Source organism: Excalfactoria chinensis, chromosome 17 (assembly GCF_039878825.1).
Source record: "Excalfactoria chinensis isolate bCotChi1 chromosome 17, bCotChi1.hap2, whole genome shotgun sequence".
Taxonomy (NCBI): Eukaryota; Metazoa; Chordata; class Aves; order Galliformes; family Phasianidae; genus Excalfactoria; species Excalfactoria chinensis.
The window spans coordinates 2,278,743-2,291,501 of NC_092841.1; the positions used below are offsets into that span (position 1 = coordinate 2,278,743).

General features: G+C 48.6%; 1 protein-coding gene across 1 annotated transcript in view; it reads right to left on the reverse strand.

The window, feature by feature from the left end:
* Positions 1-5,001: 5,001 nt before the first annotated feature.
* The window catches only part of COX10 (cytochrome c oxidase assembly factor heme A:farnesyltransferase COX10), a 92,825-nt gene continuing 85,067 nt past the window's right edge, over positions 5,002-12,759 (reverse strand). The window contains exon 7 of the mRNA XM_072352256.1: positions 5,002-7,835. Coding sequence (XP_072208357.1) covers positions 7,393-7,835 — 443 coding nt within the window. The 3' untranslated portion in view covers positions 5,002-7,392. The remainder of the gene's footprint in view (positions 7,836-12,759) is intronic.

Sequence of the window (12,759 nt, forward strand, 5' to 3'; positions counted from 1 at the left end):
AGCACCTCCTTGGAGGATCACCCTGCATAGCATCTCCTATTCCCCATCCTCTGGGCTTTTTGTGGACCCAGGTAGAAAATCCATCTGTTCTTTTGGTGGAAGTTAACTGTCCAACAGTTCTGAAACGCAAAGTGGTTCGTATTTCTGAAGTGTGGAAGCTTGCAGGTTTATGGCAGGGCACACACAGCTCTTCATAAGACCTGCTTGGGGCAGGCACCCAAAATCATGGCTGGGAGCTCCTGGTTTCACTCCATAGAGATGCTATTTTCCTGATGTGGTCTGAAAAGCCATCTCGCATTGAATGATGCTCATCAATGTGTGTGTTCATGGGAAGATCCTTGGGCTGTTTCACCCAGGAGTGCTGTGGCATGCAAGAGACCTGGTCAGAGAGGAGGTGGCCAGCCAAAACCTCCTGCTTTGGGGGAACATACAGCACCTGCAGCACACTGAGCTGTATGTAGGGTTTGGCCTGGGGCTTCTGCATACTATTGCATATGTAGATGTGTGTCTGCCTATATATGCTTTTGTCCTTAATGCTCACAGCACACTGATGTCCCTCATTGCTCCATTTCCCCTGCCCTTGCCCCAGCCACAGCGGTGCTTGGGGCCGTGCACCCCAATACAGAGCCGGGCAGTGGGCAGCGCCTCTGTGCAGATGTAAGAGGAGATCTTGTTTCTCTCAACCTGAAACCATTTCCTTTCCCCCGCTGCCCTCCCTCCCCTCATCCCCTAATTTGTCCCCAGGGTTTTAATATCTATTTCTCCGAGTGCCAAGGGCCGAATTTACTGCTCGCATAACTCCACAGACTTCAGTGGGGAAGAGCGTTTAGGGTGCTCCAAGGAGGCGTAAGTAGGAGTGATGTGATGGAATCGAGCAAAGGAAAATAGAGCCTGACTGTCAAGAAGAGTTTCCTACCAGGGAAATCTATAGGCTGTGGAAGTTCCCCATGGGAACAAGCAGAGACCAAGTTGCTGAAGTCATTTTCAAACAGCACAAGAGAATAGGAAATCAGCCCAGAGACCGGCTAGAAGGAAAGGCGAGATGACATAATGCTACTTCTCCATCTCTAATTTCTGTGGCTGCATTGCTTTGTCCTTGGAGTTCTTTTCCTGCAACTGGATTTCTCCTCTCTGTCTGAGCTTCTGTTTCAATCCCTCTGCTAAGCTCTGCCCTGGATTACAGAAACCTGCCAGTGCTCCTCTTTGTCCTGCAGGGCACAAACCTCTTTCCAGGTTTCACCCCTTTCCTATCGGTTGTCTCCTGTAGTTACGAGGCTGTACCAAATGAGTCGGCTTAATCTTAGACTCACTGGGGTGAGGGTGGGCATCTGTAACTCACACACAAGCAGGGCTGGCAACCTTCTTATCACCGCAGATCCTCAGCAGGCAATCGGCACATCAGGACGCACCGCTTCCCTCGGCATCCTGGTTCCGATCGGCACCGCCTCCTATGGACCCAAACAGAGCCCGGGTCCGTGAATGGGGACATGCCCGGCTCCCACCCGCGGCTCCTCTCGCACTCAGCGCTTCCTCTGTGTTTATTCATGACTTCACATTCGCTCACCGTCTCAGCATCAGCGACTCGAAGCTCCGCCGCTCGCAGCCTCCTGCCTCGCACAGATAATTACAGATTAGAAGCGGCTAATTTTTATTTTTGTAAGGCTGTCAGAGATCTATGTTTGTTATTATTGTCTCCTAGGTTGCCAGTTGCATAAATACATATGTAAAACCCCCTTTGATCTCGAAGGATAATGACACAGATTTATCAAATGTTTGCCTTTTTCTGTCTCTTTGAAAAGGCTGATTTATGGAGTGCAGTCCCTACCTCCCTTCCTCTCTTGAAATATGAAGTGTTTGTGAGCAGCCAAGGTAATATTTAATATCCTGCCAAGAATCCTTTGCACTTCCTAACAAATGAACTACAACCTAACCAAATGGTTCACATCTGTTTAGCCTCTTCTCCTTTTTAACTAAACAAATTAGCATTAGAATACCTGGGAGGCACACAAAGTCCCTTTCTAGATGACAGAACACAGACAATTATTAGCAAGGGGAGTAACTGTACTGAAAGGCTCAGGCAGGGACCCAGCAGATGCTTTCACATCTCCTGTCGTGCCCATCAATGACCCACATGGGGCTGACACACCGCCGCGGCCCCGGGGAGGGCTGTGGGGTCCTGAATGTCATCAGCAGCGGCCTCAGCCTCTTCAGTGTTTCGTTTCATTCATGCAAAAGTGCATTTTGGGGTGGATTTTTGTTGCTCTCCAGCCTGCAGGAAGGTGTCCTGCTCGGAGGGAGTGCTGCCAGCGGTCAGGAAGGAGATGAGTTATTCTGCATTTACTTCTGATGCAGTGGTTGCCCTTCCTGAGTGCATCAAGCCAGCTCCATCACCACTGCCCTCTGTGAATGGCACTGTAACAAACTGCTGGCTTTTACAATGGCAAGGTGCGAACCAACATCTGCACAGTGAGACTTCAGGTCAGCACGGCCTCATGCAGCTGATCCATGGGCAACTCCAGGCTCCAACCGTGCCAAGCACTGCGCTGCTGGAGCCTCAGGTACCTCAGAATGACACATTTGGGTCCAATTTGGGGGCTGTTCAGGACGGGAGGCGCTGGGATGAACTCAGCTGAGCGTCACTTCATTGGATTCATCACGGAAGAGCGGAGCCAAAGGAAACACACGTTTTATTGGGGCTAAAGCTCAGCTTTTGTTGTAAATGTTTTGGAAAAGAAAACACTTGAAAGCCTCACGCAGATACTGCTATTAATATATCATCCCAAAACCAAGTGATTAAAACCAACAACAGCTACTATGAAAACGCGGTTTTGTAGCACGGGACCGCATGGGATGCAGCAGGGAAAATCATTATGAGCACAGCAGCAGGGTGCAATTATAAATAAACCCAGCTCTGTTCAGGCTACAAAAGCAGCAATAATCGGTCGGGGCTGCGGTTTAGGAAGGACTAAAAACATTTACTAAAGGTGCTATTTATTACCAGAGACAGGGACGCAATTGGATTATGGGGTGCAACTTCAGGAGAAGTCAACAGAGGGAGTTCAGTGCCATCACGGCCAGGCCAGGTTCAGCCCTGTGCCCTGGCAAGCAGCAGACTGCCTGTCCACCTGTCCGTCCATCCACCAGCATGGCCTTCCTGCCATCCCCATCATAAGCAAAGCATCCCAGGGCTGGTGGCTTCTCTCTGCTTCGGCACAGGTTGAGCAGCAGAGAACCGAACCACCATTCCTCCCTCTGCCCCAGCGTGACTGTGTGGCCCCAGCATCCTGCTGCCGCAGCCTGCCTCAGCTTGGCAGGCTCCAGTTTAGACAGGGACCTTTCAGGTTGGATGTTAGGACAAGTTTCTTCTCCAAAGGAGCAGTGGCACATTGGCATAGCTGCTCAAAGGGCTGGGGGGAGTCACCATCCCTGGAGGTGTTCCAGAACCATGGAGATGTGGCACTGAAGGATGTGGGCAGTGTTGGGTTGGCAGTTGGACTTGATAATTGGAGTGGTCTTTTCCAATCTTAATGATTCTATGATGCTGTTTTCAGTCACTCAGGGCCATTCCCCAAAGTCTGTGTTTCTGTTTAAGGAAAAGGCAGCCCGGCTCCAGCTGCAGTTTATACTGGTACGAGCAGTGGATTTTGTAGCACATAACTCATATCCAAGGCGCGCTGTAGTTACAATAGAAAGCACTGAAAACATGAATGGTGGCCAGAATGGACCTCACCATTGGGCAACGCTGCAGGAAGGCCCCAGCTCCTTGCAGCAGCGTGTGCCATCAGTGACCTTTCAGAGGCTGTGAACACGAGGCTCTGCACAGAGCAGTTCAACACACCAACCCAAACCCAGTGAACCCACTGCCAGAGCCTCAGTTCTCATTCCAAGGCCTGGAGGTGCCAGAGCTGGTTATAAGCAGGAGGAAAAACATTGCCACGTTGTGGGAAAGCTGCTGGTTCTGCCAACCCTGCTCTGTGAAACAGTCCAACTGTGCCTTTCGAAACACTGCGAGCTTCAAACCAGCCCGAGGCACTGACTGGGGCTGGAAAATCTTCAGTGCAAACAGTTCATTCCGGGAGCAGAAAACCAGAGGAGGCGAAAAAGCACGTGAGGCAAAGCTGATGGGCTGCTCCTGCCAGCTGTGTCCAACATATGGGTATCAGAGGGCAGTCTGTGGCTCTGGGATGCTGGAGTAGGATGGCTGAGTTCTTTGGATAGACTCTTTAGTAGGGTCTGTTGTGATAGGACGAGGAGAAATGGTTTCAAACCCCCATCAGGTTTCCTCATTCCTGCATGAATGAAGTCACCAGTGAGGCTGTTCTATGGGATGCCCATCACATGGGGTTGCAACAGACACAGAGTGGATCCATTCAACAGTCTGGCAGCTTGGGCAGCGGCAATCACACAGCTGAGCCTTCCCCGTCCTGCCAGGCAGGCATTGTTCCAAGATTAAATGATTTGCTGAAGATCAGCACAAGGAGCAGAAGCTGTTGGAGCTGGCCATCGTAATGCTGCTCCATCGCCAGCACGTCTTTAAGGGCTGCAGGAGATAACGGCAAAGGGACTGACAGAAACGTGAGCTCGTCCAGCCAGGCAAAATATCATCATCCCCATTTTACAGATGGATTGTATTTCTTAAGCAGAGGTCTGGAAAGAATGAAGATTGCTCGAACCTTAGGGCTACCGCTTCATCCACAGCACCATGCTTGGAGTCATACGGAATGTTTAAAGCACAAACAGAACCAAGCTTCACCTAAAGCCACTGGCCCAGATCCCTCTGTGAGCCCCAACACAGGCTTCTGGAGGTGCAGTGCTGCCAGTGAGGGATTTCCTTTGCAAAATGCTGTAACAGCATCAACCAGATGGACCATAATTACAGCTACCAGCAGCGCTGCAGTTCTGAGTCTTGACGTTTTCAGCTGGGCAAAGTTTTCATTTCTAAAGCGTATGCAGCAGTGTAACACACTGAGCTGAAAGAAAGCATTTTCTTCAAGTCCCCCCTCCAAAAAAAAAGGGGTATTTTTACCTTCAGATTGCAGATCCATTCATTCTAGCAACAGGCCCTCCCTGCAGGCCAAGCTGCCCAGGCGATGGTGATGGTGCAATTCTGTGACCTGTGTTTTGCAGACGCTCAGTGGTGATTACAGAGCTCCCGTCTGGCCCCACACCTGTGAATGTTACACGTTTTGGCCCAAGAAAAGGAGGTGGCCACACTTCAAAACCGAACCACAGGCACGTCCTCAGGCCCTTTAATCACAGCTGAGTGTGGTAGGACAGCACCCCAACCTCACAGGCCATCCCAAAGCTGGGCTGACCATGACCTAGGAGAAAACCACAGCTTCAGCCCCACTTTCTGCCTCTGGCAGCCAAACCCGCAGCCTTTGTGAGCTGTCTGCTATTTTCAGGTTCCTCTCCCAGCTAAAGGTTCACCAAATTCTTTGGCTTTGCACAAACACTTTCCACTCACACACGACCTGCTTTCAATGCACTTTTTGCACAACCAGCCACCATTCTGCAAGCTGCCCTCGCCCTTAAGGATCAAGAAGAGTTATTGTTGCAGGGAGAAATGCCACAGAACTATTGCAAAATACCTCCGTGATGAACAGTGCCAGAGCTTCAATTCTACACAAGCTGTTGAAAACAAACGACTTCCAAGCGCTGCTGTCTTCCTGTACAGTGTGCTCTTTATTGCAGAGAAGACCTGATGCATTTTTAAAATGAAGTAGCTGCACAGCTGTACAGTATTGAGATATACCCACAAAGTGTTCCACCCAGTAACCCAGAACAACGGAGCTGCACAAAGACAGGGAACTCAACCCCAATGCCTGTAGTAGAACAGGTGGCCCTGCTGTGCCAGCACCTCTGCCACCAGTACAGGGGTTAATGGTGCCACTCTGCATTTAAACCAGTGTAACAGAGCAGAGGTTGGGTGCGTGGCATCCAACCCACCATGGAGCGTTTACAGCAGCATGATGCGCTCGTGGTGGCAGAGCTGTGATGTGCCTTGGAGGGTTTTATTTGGGATCTGATTAGGGAAGCTGTCTCCCATTTCAGGTATTGCTGTGCCCTTGGGGTGATGCACAACCGCGCTGCCCACATGGGAAAGAATTCTTGGCAGGAGGACACATCAAGCTCCAACAGGTGGTAACCATCACACAATGGTGGCAGGTCACTGTCTCTGCTGGGTGCTGCTGTGCCTGGCAGCACCCGCTGGTCAAAGCCCTCCTGAGGCACACTGAGGGCTGGCACAACCCCTGATGGGCAGCACAACCACATCAAATCATGGCTAGAAATGCATTTCATCTGTCAGCTAACAAAGATGATGTGTTTTCCTAATAAGACTATCCCTAAGGGACCATCCCTAAGAGTTTCTTTGGAGAGACATCGGCTGCATCAGCAATGTGAACATGATGACATTAGCTACAAATCCTAACGTTTTTCTTCTGTAAAGAGTTTCCTTCCTGATGACAAACCCCAAGTGAGACCTCTGTGAATCACTGTGGTGTGATACCAAACACAGATCTAACTGTTGATGCCCAGAGCTCACCTGGAGACACAGCCTGAATGGGTGGCACAAGGCACATCAGCAGAGAAAAGCCTTATAAAGACCAGACTCTGCGGCCAGGCCCTTACCTTTTCCAATACATTTCCAAAGCAACAGTAGGTTTATTTTGTGTCAGCTGAAGCTCTGACACACAGGGCTCAAAGCTTAGTGATGGAAGTGCTCTGTGATGGATGTACAGTGGGCTATGGGAGTGTTCCAGTGTGTCCTACAGAACAGTGAACATTGGGAGGCTGCGTAAATGCTGATGTGTGGCGTGCTGAAAGACAGCTTTCCTAACTCCTTTAGCAGTGAAAAGCCTTGTGAAAATGATATGAAAGCTACAACTCTATTGGGGTGGATGAGAACCTTGGGAAAAGCAACTGATAGGGAAAAGCCTCAGAAGATGAAGGCTTCTGTGTAAGAACAGAGCAGGGACAGCAGGGAACAAGACAAAACCAGCTCACCGAACCCACCATGAGCCTTAAAGCCTCATCTAGGAAAGGGCTCTTGGGGCAGGGGTGGCAAATCATCTGTCACTTCCTGACTTTGCCAAGTGTATGTGCGCTTGTGACAGGAGGACCCAGGACCCACAAGGATCTTGGAAGGCCGTCTGAAAGTTGATGTGCTTCTACACACAGGCTGCATTTGAATCTGTGATGAGTGAATGGGCCTGTGGCAAATGAAAGCCCGAAGCTCTCACGCCTATTCCCTTTAAGAAGAAAGTAGAAAATTATCATGTGGTCACCAGGCACAAATGATTCTTCTTCTAACAGATCCCACAGGTTTCCCCCTTGTAATTACTAAAATATACTACCTGACGTGTCACGAGGACGACGAGTAATTGACATTTAAGGCAATCTAATTTCCATAGCCCTCCCATGACTTCCACTGAGCGCATCACCTTTCTCTTCCTTCTCCAGAAGAGACTTCTTGCAGGAGAACATGACCAGCAGCAGCAAGGGCAAATGCCAGAGGCTGCAGAAGAAGAGCTTCCTGGAGCTGCTGCGGTCTGCGTCCTTGTAGAACCGAAAGCCGAGGTAGGAGATGTACAGGTTAAGGGGGAGTGAAATGATGGGGAAAGTCCACGTGGTGATGTCCAGGATGGGAGCCATTGTGCAGAGTCCGATTAAGGCCACGCAGTGACGCAGAGCAACCCGCCTGCACAGCTCCGGGTGGGTCACTGACATCATGCAGTATCCTCCCCGTGAGTAATCCTCACGCAGCCCCCAGCTCAGCGCGTTGAAATGAGGGAACTGCCAGGAATAGAGGATTCCTCCCAGCAGCAAAGCACCTGCAGTGGGGAAGAGAGAAGGAAAGAGGTGTTAGAGGGCCCAGCTGGGCCACTGCAAGCTGTGCACCAAGAACTCAGCAGTGTGGGGCTTATCTGCCATAAAAGCAGTGCTGCAAACCTCCTGCACTGCTCTGTGCAGAAGACGAGGCTTGCTCTGCCAAACAAGGCATGCTCTGCTTTGAGCAGCTCTTACATTGGGCTGCAGATGGTGGCTCTTCTGCTTTTTAAATATTTAATTTGCTTCTTCCTAATGAATTACTGCTAATTGTCTCTACCTGTAAAGGTCAACAAAGCAAAGCTGAGCAAGAGACTTTGTTAGCAGCCCCTTGCTTCCAATGCCATGCTCCCAAGTTGTGCATGCAGAAAAAGCCAATGGGCAGACCACTGCCTCCCAGATGTAACAGGGACCAGAAACGGGGCCCTGTTCAAGGAAAGCAGAAGAGGAGAAACTGATGTCCTGCAGGGAACTGGGGAACCACCAGCAACCTGACTGCCTGTTGGTCCATTGCACAAGGGGAGACTGGTTGCATATGGACCTCAGGGCCAGCAGAACTGGCACAAGCGGACAATGATGTGACAGCAGATGGAGAACTTTCCTTCAAACCAACTTCAGTGTCTTCTAAGCAATGTGAACATTTAGCTTTAGTGTTTAAAAAGGAGCAGTGAACATGTGACACTTTCCACGCTGTCCCAGCTGCCCTCAGGACACAGAGCTCAATAAGTGCAGGGCTTATGGAGGCAGAAGCAGTTCATGCCGAGTTCAGTGAGCTTCAGGGAGGCCCTCAGACCAAACTCTGCTCGCTATTTTTGTCTGCAGATGCAAAAATCCCCCCACAACTGATGCACATTTAGGAGCATTCCTGGATTTTCTTTTTGTTTCCCAGTTCCCAAACACTCCATTCCAGCATTAACACTTCCGTTGCATCTTCCTGCCTCACCCTAGGGAAATTACCTCCCAGTTAGAGCCAAGAATCCTCCATTTCCTTAATCATTTGACAAGAATAGCAACATTTATCTCCACACAGGTTAACGTCCTTCACCTCTTCCCAAAACACTCACTTCTTCCCCAGCATCCACTTGGGCTGTAACAAGATTGAGCACCACCTCCTCTGATCTGCTCATGTCTGCTACCCTACTGTTCTGGCCTCCTTGGGGCTGGACACGTCTGGTTCTTGTCTTAAAGCATACCATGCAGTGCTGTTGCTATGCTATAATAGTAATCTAAGTTTGAAAGAAAGCCATTTTGGGGGGTCCTATCTTATCAACAAATAAAAGAATGGGCCATCAGACCTTCTGTAGGCTTCCAGTTGCCAAGAAGAAACAACAGTGGAATAGAAGACCTGTTGTGTGGACGCATACCTCTGAAGCACTGACACCAATGGAGCGGGCAGGCAGCTTTCAGAACAACAATGGTTCAAAACTGCACACCTGAATTTTTCATTGCAGAAAATTATGTTCAGTGGCAACAAGAGTAATTCAGCCCCCGACAAAATGGGACTGAACTCAGTTCCACTGCAACCGAATGGAGTAGGCTCTATTCAGATCAATGGAAACACAACTTTACCGAGGTTTTCATAACGCTGGGAACGGCAAGTCACAATTATCCACCAGCAGAGGAAATGCAAGTGGCTGGAGCTGGGGCCAGGACTCACAGCAGGGCTTTCCCTGCTTCCCACGGCCGTGGCCCTGCCTGCTTTCCGACTGGCATGAGCGGCTTTGCTTGTTCCGTTGTTCAGACGTTGTCTGCAGCCAAGCTCCAAACACACCCTGAACCTCAAACACACACAAAAACCTTTAACAGTTCTCCAATTGTAATGCCATTAAAGAAAAAAAGAAATAGTCATCTGGAGAAACTTTTAAACGCAAACAGAGCGACTCAACTACTTGGGGCTGGGTTCCCATTTACAAAGCTCTGGTTTTCACATGCGAGCCTTTGGAATGTAATTGCTTTGATTACATTACAACCATTGAGATAATTGATATTTTACAGAGAAGCTGAACAGTAAAACAATTTAATGGCCCATTATGAGGACTGTAACTGGTCTGGTTCTTTGTTATTTCCCACATGTCTTCCACATCCTGCCATCTCCCTGCCCGGATGGGGATCGCCAGGTTGTCGGAGATTTTCAAGTGTCGTGTAAGGCTGATAACTTGCAAAGCAAAGCACATGGTGAGGGATGATCCAGCATCAAAAAAGCCCCAGGAAGGAGCCCTGTCAAGCCCAGAGCAGACACTATAATACCGGCTAATTACTAGATGCATGTTAACTATGTCATAATTAGGTCAGCGGTGTTTTTAAGCAATACCATAGAGAGACGTACTCTGGAGAATCACCTGGTTCCAAGCACTGCAGTCTGCTCTGTTTATTCTGTGCAGTTCCCAACAGCTTGAAAGTCAGTTTAATCAATGCAAATCTTTTTCTTCACACGGTTTATAATTAAGTGAAGAACAGACGAGGTCGTTCCCAAGCGATACACAAGGAGCTGGGAAAACCTCAGCTCTGCATTTCTACCAAGGGTTTGCATCCATGGGCTCCTTCATGGCACACGAAGCACCTGTGCTCCCTCACAGCAGTCAGCACGGAACACAAGGAACATCTTTCAGCTGTTCCCTAAGTGTTTATACACTGTAAGAATACAAGTGCCTGGCTGTTGGATGACTTCTTGGCCACATTTTGAATAGCTGCAAGTTAAGCCCACAGAGCGCCGCTTCCAAACTCTTTGCTTCTCCAAGAGAGAGCCTGGGATTGCTGCAAGCAGGCACCGATAAATCCTGGTCACTTGGCAGAGGTGTCCTGTTTGATCTCTGAAAACAAACCAAGTCTCTTTAGGGAAACAGGACCCAGCTCTCCAGTATTCGTTCACTGCTGGGTGCAGAACAGGCATTAAAGCGTTTTCACATTGAGTTCCTATTGCTTAATTGCTTCGTACCAGCTTAAATCATCTCGGAAGTCAACCCTGCAGAGAACCAGGCATGTCCCTATACCATATGCAGCGTCAAAGAACAGACTTCACCATTCATCATGAATGTTAAGGTTAAGCTATTTTTTTTTCTTTCCTTAAATTCTTTTAAGGGTATTTAAATAGTAATAATAGATCTTTTTCTTTTTTCTTTTTCTTTTTTTAATAAACAAGAACAAGCTGAGGTTTTTATTTTAATATCTAAGATAAAGCCAAAATGTCAGCTGGAGTTGAAGGAGGTGGAAAAGGGTTCTTTCTTTCTGTAAATATATTTTTATCTAGTAAAAACTGAAGCTCTATAAATTGCCCTTTTTTTTTTTCCCCTAAGACAAACACAGACACTAAATTCCACAAACGTTCAGAAACTGCTCGGCAAGACATTTTAAGGTTCAACAAATCTGAGTAAGCCTTGGAAATAACAGCGAGATGAGACTTCCAAAAGCAACGAGTGATGCTGGGCTTTCGGACCGAAGCAGCTGGCAGTCTGATTTGCAGAACTACACAAGCAAGAAGCAGCCCGCCCTGAAGTTATCCTCTTCATGGTGTCAAGGCCTTGCAGTGCCTCTAAAGTTTGATTTGAATCCTATGCTGTATTCCTTTGGAAGCAGTTCGTGATGACCTCATGTGCTGGATGTCCCCATCTATGCGTGTCCTGTAAAGGATACATTCTCAAGTCAAGTCTACACATTGTCTGCTCAAGACACAGCAAACTCTTTTGCTCTAATAGAGCCAAGAGGAATCTTGCTGGAAAAATGCTTTGCATAAACTATTTCACTCACATAACACAACCTGAGGACTGGAAACCTATTTCCTCATCCACTCCAGGGCAGAAGCAACACCTGGTTACCGTGTGAGCATCCCATGCTGAGGATGCCACTCTCCCAAGTGAAACATGGCTCCTTCATGCTGCCAATGCCTTCCAGCCAACGCATGGAGCAGCAGCAATGATTTAACCCACAGCTGAATTCGCTCCATTTGCTATCCTAAATAAGGCACAATCCCATTGAAATTCTCCACAGCTTCTTGAAGGTGAGTTGTCGCAGGGCAGGAGAAGATCAGAGCCAGATAGGGTGAAAGGCTGCAGCTTGGTGTGCAGCCCTTTGGGCATGTGGCTGTGTGCCCGCCTGCACAAGTGGGACAAACACAGCCAAGGTTATCTGCAAGGCTGCTGCTGTGCTGACATCGTGTTCCTGAAAGCACCAGGGACCAACAGCTGATTGCCTTCTTATCTTTCTTGCTGCTCCTTGGAGCACGCACGGTGCTTTCCGTGATGATCTGCAAAGCTCTGCTATTGTTCGCGAAGTCCAGACAGGACAAACATCCAGATATTTCACCAGTAATACAGAACAAAGCAAAACAAAGCAAAAATAAAGAATGGGAGAGCTGATGCAGAGCATCCATTCAGGAATGGACTCGCCCTTCTGTCTTTTCTTCAGGACTGGGAAGTGGCCAACCCGGCATTAAAATAAACACAGAATGGTTAAAATATCAGCTCCAAAACAGATGTTGAAATCTTACTGCATTTCCCAAAGCTGGTGTTTACTGCCTTGGCAACCTAAGAACGCTGTTTTGCTTAAAGCACCATTTGAGTAATTCTTCTGCCTTGAATAATGTGAAGGAATTTTAAAATCATTTCCAGACCTCGGTAGCTGCCTTATTAGAGGGAAGCACCGGCCTTTTGTCTCCGGGAAACTGCTTGGGTTTGGCTCCTGTCAGCAGGGGAGGCTCCGGGAGCTTCGCCTCTAAATGGACCATAGGCAGGAAACGGCCACACGCCATGGAGAGCACCCAACTGGCGCTCCTCTGTTAAAGGACGTCGAACAAATTGCTGCTCTTTAATCCAGACAAGGCAGATTAGAGCTCTGAGGCTTGAAGTGGCCCAGCTGTATCCACCTGCTCACGGTAAGCACGCCGTCTCCAACTGTGTTTTTCACCTTTTCTACAGGAAATTTAACGTAACCAGT